Consider the following 17,828-nt stretch of genomic DNA (forward strand, 5'->3'; position numbering starts at 1 on the left):
ATGACTGTTTTTTGTGGGTTTTCTCTTCCCTTCCTTCCTTCTTCCTCCCCTTCCAGTTCTCCACATTTCCTTCTTCCATTTAATGCCATGTGAATGATTGCCAAGTAAGCCACAAATGCCTATAGATCACACTCTTCCTAGCTGCTGCTCACATGGCTACTAACCTTTTTACATTCATCTAATTCCATAAAACTTGCACAGTTTCAATATCAATATCCATTATCCACCCAATAGTAAAATAGATGTATGAGTGAGTCTTGTCTTGACAGGCAGTTTTTAGTGGAAGGAGATGTTAGAACAATCTAACACAGATGTTAGAAAGATAGTACATATGTCTGAAAAATAGTTCCTGTATACCATACCACAAGAAACCTAAACCCAAACAAATAAACAAAAACCTCCTAGTGTTTATTGGTCTCAGTTATTGAAAAAGATTTTAAACTAGGGAGCATTTCAAATGGGTGGGGTGTACAGTGTACATCTAGAAGATTTCTAATGTGATAACTACATTGTTATTCTTGAGTATTTAGCAACTTGAATGAATATGTTTCTTTTGGACTGGTAAGAATCACTAACTTTTTATTTCCCTTGTTTCTTTCAAGCTGTAGCCCTGTATCTTGCTGACCAGTGGTGGTCAATTGATGACATTGTGAGAACATCTGTCCCTGCTAGACAGGGGCTTCATCAGGTAAAGCGCTCTGATATTCAACTAGCAATTAATTCTATATTTCAAGATAATGGCAAATAGTGTGCAAAACATTACATGTTTTAATTTTATTTAGAAATGAGAGGACTGCTGCAAGGGAATAGAGAAATAGATACAAGGGGAAAGGAGCCTCAGCGTGAAGATAGTGTCTAGAGCAAGAGTGACCTTTGTACAGCAGCTTAATATGTAGGCAACTTAGATGTTAGCCAGGTTATCATTTTTTTCTTTACTCTTTAGAATATTGTGATCTGGTTTTGTTGAAACATCTGGTAGAATAGTGCATTGTACCATAGCAGTACCTATTGATCTTATCAGGAGACCGGTAAACCAAAAATACTGTCAGGAAAGTGTTTGACAGGAGTAAGTTGGAGCTGGTGGCTTGCAGTGGCAATACATGAGGTTTGGAAAAGTAAGTTGCCTGGTATCTGCTTTATTGCTCATTGTTGACCTTTGTTACCATTCTTTAACCCTGTATAGCAATGAATTTTCCAAAACTGGAAATCAGTGTTTTTCCAGGGGTGTAATTTATATCTGTTCGTGGAATCTGTTTGTTTTTGATTTCTGCAATTTTTAACATTGTCTGTAGAGAGTTTGGCATGTAGCCTGGCTTTCCACATACTTCTTAATGGTAGGAAAATCAGGAAGGCTAATTCTTGTACAAGGAAGGTAGCTGAGACTAAGCATTGGAAGAGATCATGGCTCCTCCTTCCTTCACAATAAGTAGAATAGTAGTGAACTCAAATCTCAGGTCTAGAAGGATCCCTGTAGGACAGAGAAAAGGATACTGAATTCCTTATTTCATGCCACAGAAACTGTTGTAACAAGTTTTTTCACTGCATCGTGTCCTGTTGCTGCCACTCTATCAGAAGTGATTGAGTGTGCCAAGTCCTGCCACGCTGAGGCTCATCACTTCTCCTTTGTAAGACTCCAGTTACCTGCTAGTCTGGGAATTCTGAGGCTGATATACTCTGTTGTGTTTGGTGAATGTTTAAGTACAAAAATAATTTTGAGTTAGATCATAACATCGTCACTCCACTGCCCTTCTCCCGGATTTTACACATTGGCTTGGGGGATGACACTGAAGACATGGAATATCCTCTATGGTTGTGATTTGTACTTAACCTATTGTAATGGCTTCTGAGCACCTTCTTGCCTTAACAAACCTCAGACAGTCACCCTGATTTAGCACTTACAGCCTTCCCTTGAAATCTGTCTGCAACTGTGTTAAACAAGGTATAGGTATTAACTAATCTGACCAATCTTCTGGTATGTTTTTCCTATGTTCCCTCAGGTGAATTCTGTTGGAGAGAGAATTGTTCTCTATGTTCTGAATAGAATTATCTATCGAACGCAAGAAATGGAAAGAAATGAGATCCCATTTCTCTGCCATGGTAGCAACCACTATGCTAAAATCATGTGGAAAAAAGGAGAGGCTATTGGGTTCTATTCCGTTAAACCTACAGGTAGAACATTTGAGGATTGTGGGATTTGGACGGTAAAGGAGAGGAGGTTGCTTATTTGAAGAGTATTGTATCAGGCTTTATTGTATAGGCTTTATAAGTCTTGCAGACCTAATTGAGTTGGTGTTTTCTTACAGTCATAAGCCATCAGGTGGCTTTTAAAATCTCTAGCTGAAATATTTACATGCTTTAGCAATGTAAGTTCTTAGATTTCTTCACATTTACAAAATGTATTTAAAATTGTGAGAAATTTTATACACCCTACAGCTATTTTGTTTTTCTTCTCTAGAACAATTGTTTACAGTTGGGTTGGACTGTGTTTGTCTTCAGTTAGCAAAAACCAAAGGTTTTCTTTCAAAACATTTTCAAAATTTCCTCCATGTTTGAGTGTTATGTTCTACTCTCCAAATGAGTAGCCTCTGTGGAAAAGACTACTCTGTAAACAGATGTTTTGAAGAGTGGTGGAACTCTTCAAACATCCCAAAATGTACCTAAGTAATGTAACCTCTCTGCTCGAGTTTCCCTTGCTTGAAAAATGAAAATATTATTTTAATGGGAATGGACCATTAAAGACCATCTAGTTGCAACCCTCTGCCATGGGCAAGGACACCTTCCTCTAGGCCAGGACCCCATCCAGCCTGGCATGAATATGGGATGGGGCATTCACAGCTTCACAGTTTGAACATTCAGGGATGGGACATTCATACCTTCTTTAAGCCACCAGTCACCACCCTCACAGTAAAGAATTTCTTTATAATATCCAATCTAAATCTACTCTCCTGTGGCTTACGGCCACTGCCCCTTATCCTGTCACTACATGGCCTTGTAAAAAGTCCTTCTCCAGCTCTCTTCTAGACTTCTTTCAGGTGCTGAAAGGCCACGATTAGGTCACCCCAAAGCCTGGTCTTTTCCCGGCAGAACAATCCCAGCTTTCTTCACCTTTCCTCAGGTGAGGGGTGCTTCAGCCATCTGTTTGTTTTTGAGGCCCTAAAATACAGTAATTTCATGACTATAAGGCACACCCTTTTGACTGAAATTTTGGTCCAAACCTGGAAGTGCAGCTTATAGTCCGGATGCACCTTATGTATGGACAAAGTTCAGAAGTTTGCCAACCTGGAAGTGTGAGCTGCGAGCTGAGCTGGGACCTGTGGGATCTGCGGCCGCGTGGGGGAGCCGGGGACCATGGGACCTGCGGCCGCCAGGCAGGGGAAGCCAGGACCTGGCACGGCCGCCAGCCAGGGGGATGCCGGGACCTGCCACAGCCACCAGGCAGGGGGACGTGGTGTGGCCACCAGCTGGGGGGACAAGGGGAGAAGCGGCACGGCCGCCGGCCGGGGGGAAGCCAGGACGTGGCGCAGCTGCCGGGTGGGGGGATGCCGGGACACAGTGCGACCACATGGTGGGAGCCGTGAGCCGTGCCAGCCAGCGCTGGGGGCAGGTGGGAGTGCCAGGGCCTGCAGCACGGGGAGGGCGCCTGGGGTTGCGTTTAAAGGCTACACCAATCTGTCAAAAATGTTTACAAATTGAGCACCTGCCAGTAATTTGTTACTTTGTTGCGTGCGACGCAGCTCCTTGCTGCAAAAAACAAGTGCGCCTTATAGTCCGGTGCGCCTTATGTACAAAGTTGCAGAATTTGCCGACTCTCGGAGGTGTGCCGTATAATCCGGTGCGCCTTATGGTCGTGAAATTACCGTTAGTGTGTTCATGGGTCCTAAAAAATACAAGGTTGCAAAGACTAACTAGGTTGTATAGCCCAGCTTTGTGTCACTTTGGCCTTATTAGAGAAGAGGCAACTCTTTGGTACAGTTCACAGATTCACTGAAGGGCATGAAAATTAATTGGTAATTAATGGACTGTCTAAATGCCATTATATGCCATCCCTTTCCCACTGGTGAGTTCATAGCTACCCTTGTATAATCCTCTGATACTGAAGTACCTATGTGTTGTGACCATCTGTTCCATGCTTGTTTAATTTTGGATAAGTTGTTTATGGGAAAATTTAAGTGTAATATACCCTAGCATTTTTTTGGTTTAAAACATGGGAGGCATTGTTTCCATCTTTAAGCTAGAACTGAATTAATCTTCATATTTGTCCTGAGAAGTCATGTAATCAGCATAAAAGAGTACAGTAATTTCACGACTATAAGGCGCACTGGATTATAAGGCGCACCTCCAGGAGTTGGCAAATTTCGCAACTTTGTACATTCTGTGAGGCGCACCGGACTATATGGCGTGCTTTTTTTTTTTTTTTTTTTTAGCGAGGATCCGTGCCGCGTGCAACAAAGTAATGAATTAGTAACAGAATCCCACAATCGTGGAGTTTACTGGCAGGTGCTCAATTTGCAAACATTTTTCACAGAATGGTGTAGCCTTTAAACGCAGCCCCAAGCGCCCTCCCCGTGCGTGGACCCGGCACTCCTGCCTGCCCCCGGCTGGCGAGGTGGGGCTTGGGGCAGCTGCAGCTCACACCTCGGAGTTGCTGCGGTTCAGGGCAGCTCAGGGCCGCCATGGCTCAGGGCGGCGCGGGGCTGCCCGCGGCTTGAGGTGGCACGGCATGCCCACTCCCTCCCTCCCCACACGGCTCCTGCCAGCCACAGCCACCCGCTCTCGCCCCCGCCCCGATGGCTTGGCTCATGGCTCGCACTTCTGGGTTGGCAAATTTCACAACTTTGTCCATATATAAGGCACAATGGACTATACGGCGCACTTCTGCGTTTGGACCCAAATTTTAGTCAAAAGGGTGTGCCTTATAGTTGTGAAATTACTGTAATTAAATAATTTTGCTTTCTCCTATTCCATCCTCTATCTTTTAGGTTCTTTTTTACTGTAGTTTTCATATGGAACTGTATAGTGAGATTTCAAAGGGAACCTTTCCTCTTTGTCCTGTCTATTCTTTTCTGGTACTACAGACTTTTCCTGTTACATTATTCTATTGATGTATCTTGGCAACCTTATGAAGCTTGCTCAAAAAAGTTAATAAATGACTAATAGAAATGATTTATTTTTCATAAAGTTATAAATTATTTTTATAACTTTAACTTACTATTATGTAGTTTGGAATTTTTATAGTTTAAGATATCTATCTTTAAATATGCTGAAATCCATGCTGCAGCACATCAGTTATATCATCCATACTGATTGGTATTTTTTCCCTCTGATTATTTCAGGAAGTTTTTCTAGCTCTCTTCTTAATCAGAAGTATAAGTTGCCAGTGCTAGACACAATATTTGTTAGAAAGAAGCATCGTGGGAAAGACTTTGGTCTAATCATGTTGGAAGACTTTGTGAATTCCTTTACTGAGGAGTCTCTTGGCCTACGATATCCACTGTCGTCCTTCCTGTACACAGGCAAGCTCTCTAATTTTTTCTTCTGATCTTCTTTGTGGTTTCTTTACATGTCCAAATGAGTATTGTCAAGCTCCATGTTTGTGGCCTCATCCTCAGGTTCTACATTAAATTTTTTGCGCTTTCGTGAAGGCTAAAAAATCCTGATTTAAGATGAAGTAGTTCCTGGTTCAACTTTTAATGCTCTATGTAAAACTAGATCTTTTGAACTCTGTTGGCTTTCTGCTGCTGTCAAGTTTACCACTGTCCCATTTCCCCCACCCAGCCTGTAGAATAGGCTGAGTGTTTCTGTGTGGGATTTAATGTATATCTGCCTTGTAGCACCTTTTTCTTGCTCACACCTAAACCTCACGAAGTCGTTTAATTCATGCTTTCTCTGAACTTCTGGTGAACAGAATATACTAGGCTCTGCTGCAACTTGCATATCAGAAGGCACAACACAAGGAAAACACATATGGTTCTTCCATTAGGATACTGAGAGGGCTATATTATGTAGGAAATTACATGAATTCTGGAAACTATGTTCTTGGGACTGTGTTCAGACAAGAAGGACATTTTTTTTGCCCTGTTCCTTCTTAGGCCATTTGCCAGGGTTGCTTCTATGAACATTTTTAGCTGACCTCCTTAACTAGTAGAAATTTTCTGCTTTTCCGAGCACCACAGTCAGTCACTGGGTGTGATAAAACCTGATTTGTTAAGCTTCAACCAGGAAAATTACTTGAGCAGAATTTAATGACTAATTCATTTCTTTAGTGAAGATATGACACAGTGGGGATCTTGTGCTCTGAAACTGTGCATCAGTAGTGAAAGAGGTGAAAAATGGTAGTTTTTCTAGCAATTACCAAAGAATGATGCCAAAGCATGCTTGTCTCTTCACCTGTATGTTTGAGACAGGTATAGAGAGAAAATAGGCAGAAGAAGAGCATCACAGAAAATATTCTAGAAGTGAACAGGGATTAACCATTCAATGGTATCATGATAACACACCCAGAGAGTGCTTGTCACAGGTGCCTACTACAACCGTGTGAGATGACAAAAAGCACTTGACTACATCCTCTGCATAGGCACCCTTCTGTTCTGGGTTGGATCATGAAGTTGACAGGAACAGGGACTAGTGAAATCGCAAAAATCTCAAGTGGGTACCAGGTAAAGAAGACAATCCCATTCATCTTTGTTCATAGTTTAAGATAATAATGGAAAATGTTTAAACCTATATTAAGAAAGGATTACAGTAATTTCACGATTATAAGCCGCAATGATTATAAGCCGCATCTCCGGATGTCGGCAGCATTTCGTTCTTTGTCCATACAGAAGCTGCACCTGATTATAAGCCGCTCTGTTGTTCGCGGAGAGGACCCACATGCAACAAAGTTGCCAAATAGTAACAGAATCACGGGGTTTACTGGCTCGGCTCAGGCTGTGCGGGCTTGGCCTGCTCGGCGCTGCCAGTGGGGCCAGGTGGCCCAACTCGGTGCTGCCGCTCAGCGGGGCAGCTAGGGGCCGGCCGCCGCTGCCACCGGGCTCGCTCGCCCCGGCCCAGTGCTGCCCCACGGCAGCAGGCGGGGACGGAGCCCCCTGCCTTCTCCCACGGTGCTGGAGGCCCCAGGCACGGAGTCCCTGGCTCCCGCAGCACTGGTGGGAGGCGGGCACAGAGTCCCCCACTCCCGCGACGCCGATGGGAGTGGGCACGCAGCCCCCCTGCCTCCTGCAGGGCCGGCAGGAGGGAGCCCCCCGCCTTCCCCCCGAGCCACGGGGATGGCAGCACGGGGCCCCCGCCTCTCTCCCGGGCCGCGCTGCCTGAAGGAGGGAGCCCCTGCCTCCCGCCCTGCGCTGCGGGCATAGAGCCCGCCTCCACCCGCTGCGCAACAGAGTAACCAATTTGTAACAATTGCGCAATCCCGGGTTTTAACTGGCAGGTGCTCAGCTTGGCACCTCGGCTGCACTTCCAGGGTTGGAAATTTCAGAAATTTTTTCACATATTAGCTGCTCCTGAGTGTAAACCGCATTTCCAGGATGGGATCAAAATTTTAGTCAAAATGGTGCGGCTTATAATCGTGAAATTACTGTAATTAAGAAGGATATGTTGGGTGAAGCAATATTGTTTATTTCAGTTGTTTCAGTTTATTCCAAAACTGTTTATTTTTTTTTAGACAGTTTTTTCTGTTGTTGTTTGTGTATGATGGTAGATTGCAATTTTATTTCACATAAACTTTAAAAATAATATAGTGTTTTTTCTTGTATTTGCTCAGCATGTAAGCAGTACCTTGAGAAGTACCCTGGGAATAAAAACCTTTTGTGGCAAGTGGAGGGAGGAGGAGATTGGTTCCAGAGAAAGTCTATTATGTCTATAGTGCAAAAGGAAAATCTCATCATTTCAGGTATGGATGCTTTTTGTTGTTTTCTGACACTTTGTAACAAAGTTGAACAAATACTCTAGAAGAGTGACTTCTGGAAACAGTGTAGAAGCTAGCAGAAAAATTTCTATTTGTCCTGAGACTTGTGAGATCATATTTGGAGAGGTGTCATGTTTTAACCCCAGCTGGCAGCTAAGTACCATGAAACTGCTTTTTCACCCTCTCCTCCCCTAGTGGCATGGGGAGTCTGAAAAAAACAGTAAGACCTGTTGAGATAAGAACAGCTTAATAATTAAAATAAGATAAAATATAATAAATATAATGAAAAGGGAGACAAAACGAGAGAAATAAAACCCAAGAGAGAGAAGTGGTGCACAGTACAGTTGCTCACTGAGCCAGTCCCCAAGCAATCCACTGATGCTGAGCCAATCCCCAAGCAGCCCCTTCTAGCCAACTGTCCCCAGCTTATATACTAAACATGATGTTCTGTAGTGTGGAAGTTGGATTGTTACATGCTGGAGCCAGTTCTGCTTCTGTCATCACTGCACTTGTTTGGCTCCACAAAGTTAATTCTTCTTTGATCTGGGTGATTTTTACTGTAATACCTTCAATATGGTAATTGGGTTCAGATCCCCAAATTAAGAAGGGTGAAAACAGGTGCTGTGAGGTACCCAGTTCAGTGATGGGCATATAACCATCAGAGAGACAGTATGAAGTTTTATACAACAATTAGCATCATGCCATTTAATTTGTCTACTCTCACTCAAAATCATATCCCATAAGGAATGCAATGGGCTTCCCCATCATTCTGCATTTCTTGATAGGTGGACCCAGGTACCTGAGCAAATTCAGTTCCACAAATTATTTTGCCGTTTTCTGAAGCAGGAATAACCCAGACTGTTTCCCCCTGTATATTTATGTACACTACAGGAAGTTTATCCCTTTCTGCCACATGTATAAGTTTGGACTGTGACATGTCAGACTGTCATATTCCCTAGTGTTTACTTAAGTGGTGACTTCTGCTAAATGTGTGTGTCAATGTTTGAAGGTCCAGCCACCCACTGCTCCAGGATAAATGGGTAACAGTCTGTTATTTAGTTTTTCTGAAGGTTGGGTGCATGACAGAGTGTGATATTCCCACTCAGTGCCATGGTCTTTGGCCCAGTTGTCTATGATGTTTAGGAAATTAATCCCACTATCTCATTGTGGAATTTCTGGGACACTCTGTCATCTTCTTAAAGTTTCCTCCTTTCCTTCTTTCTTGCAGTGGGCCCTTCACTGTTCCTGGTGGTAGCATGGGGTTTACGCTATGTTGTCCCCTCTCTAATGGTTGCTTCCACCTTTATGAGCCCATGACATTTTCCGTGAAGTTTTGGGGAATGTGATATAGTCTATCTGCCCAGTCTCCCCATATTTCTATTTCAGTTGTCATTCTTAATACTAGAGAAGTTTTATCCACTTGGCCTGTTTATTGCAGTGCATGTTTCACATTCATGGTTAATCTCTGCAATTGTGTCCATGGTCGAGTCTACCCTTGGATCATGTGTCCCCCTATAATTTGCATCTCATCCTTGATTATCTGATGTGTCATGGGTACACCAAGCTAGAAATAATTTTCCTTCATATTGATCCACCTGAGTCACTTCAATCTTAGCAGCCTGATACACTTTCTGGTTGTTCTGATGTTCCTCTGTGGCCCGTTTCTTGGGTGCATCAGTCTCCATGTAAGGTACTTTCACAGCCAGGTTCTCCACCTAGATAGCAGTATCTTGTCACAATATGGTGGCTCAGATGGCCTTACCTTTTTGCTGCCAGTTGCTCTTCTTCCATCACTGCAACCATCCCACAGGGCATTTGGCACTACACGAGTCAGTATAGAACTAAATTATCAGCCATTTTTCTCATTCAGCAATGTCTAAAGCCAGCTGGACAGCTTTCACCTCTGCAAACTCACTTGATTCACCTTCTCCTGCAGCAGCTTATTGTAGGAGACTTGATCTCTGATCCTTTCCTACAACGTGGCAGAACAATCAGTAAATAAGGCATACTTCTTCTCACATTCTGGTAGTTTATTACACAGCAAATCCTCTTCAGAAAGGGTCACCTTCTCCTCTAGTGATATTCCAGGCTAGTCCTTGATCACTTTCAAGATTCCTGGACAATCTAGTTAGTGCAGTTTTTCTGCTGGTGCACCATTGTGGTAGTGACTGGCACTATCTGTCACTTCAACAGCCCCATGACAGAAGGGTCCTCAGAGAGAAAATGCCAGGCAGACAGATGCCTCATTTCCCCTGTCTCCAAGGCGGTTGCAGTGAAAACACAATGATACTCTTTTGGGTCCTTGAAATACCCTCTTCTGAAATAGTCTGTGCCAAAGATGCACATAGTCTCTGAGCCAGTCACAGTGGCATGCTTTTGCCACTCATTCTCGGTCAAGCTGGTCTCAGTCTCCAATATAATCAGCTGTTGGGATCACCCTGTCACCCAGAACAACAAATGGGTACTTCCCCTCTATAGCATGATGGTGTTATGGCACACTGTGGATACTGATGACTATTAGAGTCTTACACTCTTGTGGGTTTGACAGTCTAGGCCACTAGATCCTCACATTCCAGTGAACTTTACTGATCCTCTTCTCCCATTGATGGGAGGCAGGGCCCTCTAGTACTGGATATAAAATTCTCCCCACTCTTCTTGTGAAAAAGGATTAGAATTCCTTACCGTAGAATCAGGAGCAAGATTAGCCATTCCACTGTGTCTGGGAAATTGCCTACTGGAGACTGGAGCAGCAATTTTCCAAGAATCCACATCTGGGATTGTTTTGCTTGCAGTTCACATGTCCATGCCTCTAGGGTGGAGGTGGATTTTTAAATCCTTTCTGTGGTCCCACAGGATTTTAAAAACCATGGTGTGTAGTCTCTATCCTCTTTCTTGAGGAAAAGAATGCTCTCTTAATAGCTGAGATACTTGTCTGTACAGGTGGGGGGTAGAACCTGTCTTTTTTCTGTTGCTGGAACTCCTGGAGCTGTTTTTCCTACTTTTTGAACAGATGTTTTCACAACTGAGAGGCAAGTCAGGTAGGAAGAGAGATTTTCTTTGTATTCCCAGAGTTAGCAAACCACTTCATCCACCGTGGGTACTTCATTTCTCCAGGTCGTTAATGCCAATGATGGTGGTGTGCTATATATACAAATACCTATCATGTGGTTATGTGCATTGAACTTTGTCTAGATCTGTATGTGATTGCACATTCTTTGGGTCATAACAAATCATCTCTAGTACAGGTAGCTCCCTCAGACACCTTTGCCTCCATGGTGGTCCACTTGTCTGGGTGACATGGAATGTCTTTCTTGAAGACCCTTCCTTCACACTTGACAAGTGCCACATATCTGCTTGTTCTCCCCTTAGTGGGGTGGGGAGGAGAGTCTGAAAAAATGTAAAACCTCTGGATTGAGACAGGAATAGTTTAATAATTGAACTCAAGTTAAACAGAAGCATAGCATAACTATAATCATAATGAGAAGAGAGGCAACAAAACCAGAAAAACAAAACCCAAGAGAGAGAACTGATATACAATGCAAGTTGCAGTGATTAGCCCCTTCCAGTTTATATACAGGGCTTAACAACTTGGTATGGAATATTCCTTTGGTCAGTTGTCCTAGCTTTATGTCCTCCCCAACTTCTTGTGCACCTGCTCACTCAGCATAAGAAAGTGAAAAGTCCTTGAATTAGGGTGTCCCCTATTTAGCACAACTAAAACATCAATGTGTTATCTCACACTGAATTCAAGATACAGCACTGTATGAGCTACTAGAAAGAAAAGTAGCTCTATTCCAACTGAAAGCAGGGCAAACGGTTGTTATATAAAGGTACTATATTTTTTTCTGTTGCTCTTTTAAATCTTCACAGCAGAGACCTCAAAGAAGGAAAATAAGAATTTGCAAGCAGAAGATAATTTTCATCAGTCTGCAGTATCTGAAGAAAGTGGACCAAGGACTGAGGTAGAAACACAACTAAGTGTAGGTGCACAGTCTGTTACCTCTTCTGTTGATTGTGTTGTTACTGAAAAAACAGTTATGAGAATTTTTTTTTTACCCATATCATTACAACTGAATTTGTCGTAATGTATATGAAAGATACGTGGTTCTGTTACTTTCTGTGTGGATGTAATGCTTCTCAGTGATGTAATGCTAATGACTAAGATGGAGTGGTTGTTTTATGTTTTGGTTTTGTTTGGTTCTGGTTTGCTTTTTGATTATGGCTTTTTTGTTGTTGTTTGGTTTTTTTTGTGGGCGGGTGGGGTTTCCCCATGCATGTAGAGAGTCTGTGCTGGAACTGTCAGGGTCTGCAATTTGACCCATTTACTAGCAGATTACAGTAGTTTCACGAATACAAGCCGCACGGATTATAAGCCGCACCCCCGGTGCCTCGACAATGTTGCTGTCTTTGTCAATAGATAAGCCGCACCCCGAATATTAGCCGTACTTTTGTTCGTCGCGAGAATCCGTGCGCAGCTTTCACAAATTGGCCAATTAGTAACAGGATCGCGGCATAGCGGGCTTTACTGGCTCGGGGCGGGGCCAGGCAGGCTCGGCCCGCTCATGGTTGCCGACGGGGCCGGGTGGCCCAGCTCAGCGCCACGGCTCGGCGGGGCTGGCCGGGTGGTACTGCCGCCGCCGCCGGGCTCGCTGGCCCCCCTCTCCCGTCAGCACCGCCCCGCTGCTGCGTTCCCTAGCCCCGCCGGCGGGCTCGCCGGCCGCGGCGCGCCGCGTTCCCTAGCCCCGCCGGCGGGCTCGCCGGCCGCGGCGCGTTCCCTAGCCCCGCCGCCGGGCTCGCCGGCCGCGGCGCGTTCCCTAGCCCCGCCGCCGGGCTCGCCGGCCGCCCCCTCCCGTCTGCACCACCGCCGCGTTTCCTCGCCCTGGCCGGCACTGCAGGCCCCCGCACCGCCAGGCTCCCCCACGCTGCTGGCCCCGATTCTGCTGGGCTTCCCCCGCTGCCAGGCAGCCCCACCCGCCGGCCTTCCTGCTTCTGCCATGCTCCTCTGCACTGCTAGCCCCAGTTCTCCCGGGCTCCCCCGCCCTGCTGGCTCAGGCTCTGCCGCCCTCCCTGCCCCGCCCTGCTGGCTCAGGCTCAGCCGCCCGCCCCCCACACTGCTGGCCCCGCCTCTGCCAGGCTTTCCCACCTCTGCCGGGGCTGGCCGGGCTCCAGCTTGGCTTGGGGCTGCCGCAGGCTCTCACTTCCGTGTTGGCAGCTTTTAGAATTTTGTTAATAGATTAGCCGCCCCGGAATATTAGCCGCACTTCCTGGTTTCCACCAAAATTTTGGTCAAATTGGTGCGGCTTGTATTCGTGAAATTACTGTACATAAAGGAGAGTATTTCAACTGTCTCTGAGATTAAACTCTTTAGAGTGGCTGTTTTTAGAGGTACATATCCATGTCATAATTCAATACTCTCAGATACTAATATTTAAACTTTAGATTTGGAATTTAAGTCACGCTTTCCCAATTGAGAAAATCGGTATTTCCCAAAGCAAAACTGACAGAAAAGTAGTGATGTTTTTAATCTCTCAATGACCAGAAGCAATAACTCTTAGTTGTCTTTCATTTGTAACATTGTAATTAATCTCTGAGTTTTAGATTCCAGTAATGATCATATCAGAAAAATGATCTAAAATCTTACTCATTTTGGTTATAGAGCTGTATGGATACACATGGAGAAAATAGCAGAGTGATAGTAGTTCTTTTGATTTTTGTTGCTATGAGTTAAGAAGTCAGGTCCTGCTTCTTGCCTTTTTCCAGAGGAAAAGACACTAGGTACCAAAGTGCTCCAACACCTCATAGCTTGGTAAAACTGCTGGCAGCTCTAAAATTGGCATCTACAATATCTATAAGCAGTTCTGCAGTGGTTTGAAAGTTGTTGGACCATCTAAAAATGTAATACCTTGTCCTCCCCCAAACCATGAAAAAATATTTCTCAACTTTAATTTTCACTTTTCACTTATTTTGCTCCCTATTTTGTGCCTTTTGCTTCTAGAATAATTTGTTATTACTTTACAAATTATCATGTATTCTTATGTACTTAATACTCACATGAAACTACTTCAAATAAAAGAATATAGACATGGCCACTTTTTGCCAGCCTTCTTCCACAGTATTGGAAGTGAGACTGGAAAAGTGGACCAGGATGTTGATAATTGCTGTTCCAGATTATTACTAGTAACTAAGAAAAAACAATATATATAATTTTATTTTAATGTGTACAGCTTATACTCACTTTACTGTATCAAGTGCTGAATCCTCAGTTAACTTGCAGAAAAAAATCAAGGTATTGGGATGGTGTGGAGAAACAGGAAACAAAAAAGCTCCAGGGAGAGGGACCTAAGTAGACTCTTGCGCTGACTGTGCATGTAAGCTGTATTACTGATGAATCACCGAGTTCTGTTTTTTCTTATTTTTTACATGGGTTGTCATATTCTGCTGGATGTTATGATAAAAATAAAACTATAGAATAGGATATAAGTATAAAAAAAGACTTTGCAATTAAATTTTGCCAACCACTGCAGTATAGTCCTTGGAGTTTATGCAGAAAGGGGAAACAAACAGAAAGAGGCTCCTGTAATTGAATTATGTGGACACTTGTTATAAACAGAAGTGTTAGGAAAAAATCTTGGTAGTATTATTTATAGTGACAGGTTACTTTCAATTCTAATCCTCTACATTGAGGCCAGAAGTAAAACAGAGAAAAACTAGTCATCCATGACAAAAAGATAACATTTTAAATATATTAAGTCTGTTGAGACAGAAGACTTAGATATAAATTAATAATTATTGTAGCTGGTTTTTTATAGGATCATTACTATGAAATAGTACTTTAGAAAGATGCAACCATGGGTAGGATTATGAAGGTATTTTAGTCAATTTAGAAAAATTTAGAATAACATTAGCTTTGCTTTTGCTCCACAGGTTGACTCTCAAAAAGGTAAAGAATCAACAGATGTCCGTGCAAGCACATCTGAAGGTAAAAATAACATTGATTATCAGTATTGCAATTACTCTAGATCAGCAGTTTTGCAGGCTATTTTACAACTTTCCATTTTACTTCCTTCATCTGTAAAAATGAATATAAAAACATGCTGTCCTCTAAGGTACTGAGACTCAACTCACACACCTTTTAGAGGAATTCACATAAAATTGAATCTTGGTAAAGATACTATTCAGAAAAAAAAAGTAACATGATGAAATGTTATTCTAGTGGCACTCAATTTCTTTCATTAACTTTTTTGGATGGGGAGGTTATATATATATATAGACTGAATTTATTCACTTGAATGGTTTTGTTTTGTTTTGTTATTCTCCTAAAGACCCTAATGTAACTCCTGTTTCCATCCTGACACGAAGCAGTCATTTAAAACGTCAGAGGCTAAATAAAAATAGACAGGCACCTGGAATTGAAACTTCTCAACGAGAGGAGGAAAATGCTCAAGGGTCCAAAAGCAGGTACCAGGAGCCCATTTTTACCAATTTCTTATTTTGTTGCTTGGGTAGTCACAAACAACATCAATGTCTCAGAGTGTGCAGCTGGTATTTCTTCTTCTTTCTTCCCGCTTTACTTGCTTTATTTTAAAATTACTAAAAGTAAAGTCCAATGCAAGAATGAAAGCCGTTTGAAGAGTGATTACACCAAAATGTATTACCTATGAAAGGTCAGCAGATACTAGAAATAATAGAAAAAGAAGGAAGGCTGAGATTGTCTTGTTCTTGTAACTGAATCTGTATAATGGTAAAAATTCACAACATAGTTCCTTGAGATAATATATCTGGACTTGTATCTATAATACTCTGTGTGGTCTTTGGGAAGGTATCCTTTCGTGACTTCTTATGGTTGATACATTGCAGTAAAATACTGTCTGGCTGTCCAGCTGGAGAGCTGGTTACTGCTTGTCAGCTAGCACCAAGTGTTATATGCAACCATGCCTTCAAAGGAAAACCCTTTGCTCAGACAGTATTTTAAACCATCATATCTGATCTGACATCCTGAAAAGAACTCAAAACCATTTGCAGTTTAAATGATGTTAATCATCGTCATGTGTGGATGTGAAGAGTAGTATGACTTGTGTGCCATAACGGTTCTTACAGGACAGGGCTTGGAGTAGTAATTTGCTCTGGGTTTCCATCTAGAATATCTATTTTAAGTAAATAAATAGCCCTTTCCTCCCTCATAGACACACTGTGCCCACCCCACTCCAGGTGTGTGTCTCCCTGTCATTTTCTTCCACAGAAACCCACTTCAACCCCCAAAACCTCTTTTGACAAAATGAAGATAACTTGATTATTTTTGAGGAAATCACTCAAGCTTTTTCCATGAGGTTTCTTCAAACAGTATTAGTTGTGGGGGTTGTCTTTGTGCAGTTGAGGTCTTCAACTAGGTACTGCTTTTTTTTGTGTTTGAATTGTTCTGTGGAATTACAGATATTGTGTTGCTATGCTGCACTGCCAGTGTACCGCCCTAAGCTGGTTCAAACAGCTTAGATGGCACAGTTCGATGCTGTCACAGCTTAAGAAACACTGTAACTTCCAACAGCAGTTAGTATAGCTAGTTTGTATGTAAGAGGATAACCTGTTATTCAATGTCTGTTTACCGAATGTCAAAAATACTGAATTTCTTTAAGCAAAGCTAAGCGGAATGCTAGCTGAAGGTAACAGAACAGGATGTCAGCTTGGTACTCTCCTTCCATGCACACCAACAAATGAAATAGGGTCTTCTGTTGTGCACTTTCCTATGGAGCGTCATCATCTCAAGACTAACATGTAGGATAAAACCCTCCAGTACTGCCTTTACTATGAGATCACAAAGTAGACTCCTCTAAATCTATTGCATGCACTTTTTTCTTTGCTTGTATGTAATAGTTTCAGTTCATCTAAATTTTATCATCTCAAAAATGAGAACTGAATATTTGAGTAACTGTTGCCACCCTGCAGTAGTGGGGCAGTGCATCAACACTTCATCTTAGCTATTTCCTAATGTAATCTCTAGCTGAGGGCAACTTCTTCACCCATTATGTGTTATTGCCTTGAATAATTATCCTGGTCTTTGTAATATCTGTATTTTCAATGATTATACAAATATAGTTGCTTTCATAATTCCATAATTTGAAACTGTTTTTACAGTGGGGATGGGAGGGAAAAGAAGTTACTGCTTTTCTTAATCCTTTGTAGCTTTCAAATATGTAATGCATTATTGCTTCCTAAATTTAAAGTAACAAACTTAGAGAAATTTCAGATTTCTTTCCCATAAAATGGAAGTGCAACAGATACCATTTTATAATTGCTGAAGCAATTTTCCTAGTTGATTTTCTTTTCCTAATGAGGAGTTATCCATTTTTAGATGCATTTTGTTTTCTTAATTCATATTTCCTATGGCAAGCATGCTCTGCATAATTGCTCATGAAAGAATTTCCCTGCTGAAATCACTGAAATTATGTATTAATCTAAAAGATGTATCTTAATACCTGTTACAGGCCGGAACTTCTTGCCCACACATCTGAAAGCTCTGAAGACTTAGCAGAAGTGCCTAAGGTGGATACTGTTGAGAAGGATGAGGAAATAATTGTTGAAAATGAGGGGCAGCCTGTACTAGAATCTGAAACGCATGTATCACCTTCTGAGAAACAAAGTGAGATGGAGGTGAGCTGGATGGGCAATAGCAGATAAGTTCAGAATACAGATACAGTTTCTGTTAAATATGGTCCTTACTACCTTGCTCCATGTGTCTCTCAGCTCTTTGAATTTTTTGCACCAGTGCTTCATTAAGAAGTGTATCTGAGAAGTTAAGGCTGGTATAGAATTAGTATTAGGAAATGTTTCAGTATATGTATTTTCAACAATAGCGCTTATAGAATCTTCAGTAAGGTGAATTTCTAGCTTGTCTACCATCCTGATTTTCTTCATTGATTTCTCCTAAAAA

The 17,828-nt window shown here is 42.5% G+C and overlaps 1 protein-coding gene across 4 annotated transcripts in view; it reads left to right on the forward strand.

Moving 5' to 3' along the window:
• FAM169A (family with sequence similarity 169 member A) overlaps positions 1-17,828 on the forward strand; it is a 39,718-nt gene that overhangs the window by 15,409 nt on the left and 6,481 nt on the right. For 2 of the 4 annotated variants that reach the window (XM_033085768.1, XM_033085772.2), the window contains exons 4-11: positions 603-688; positions 1,998-2,169; positions 5,334-5,513; positions 7,760-7,888; positions 11,774-11,883; positions 14,828-14,882; positions 15,226-15,361; positions 17,383-17,548. In XM_033085768.1, coding sequence (XP_032941659.1) covers positions 603-688; positions 1,998-2,169; positions 5,334-5,513; positions 7,760-7,888; positions 11,774-11,883; positions 14,828-14,882; positions 15,226-15,361; positions 17,383-17,548 — 1,034 coding nt within the window. The remainder of the gene's footprint in view (positions 1-602; positions 689-1,997; positions 2,170-5,333; positions 5,514-7,759; positions 7,889-11,773; positions 11,884-14,827; positions 14,883-15,225; positions 15,362-17,382; positions 17,549-17,828) is intronic. The other 2 variants (XM_033085771.1, XM_033085769.1) reach the window with 2 other exon arrangements.

Source organism: Catharus ustulatus, chromosome Z (genome assembly GCF_009819885.2).
Source record: "Catharus ustulatus isolate bCatUst1 chromosome Z, bCatUst1.pri.v2, whole genome shotgun sequence".
In the NCBI taxonomy this organism is placed as follows: Eukaryota; Metazoa; Chordata; class Aves; order Passeriformes; family Turdidae; genus Catharus; species Catharus ustulatus.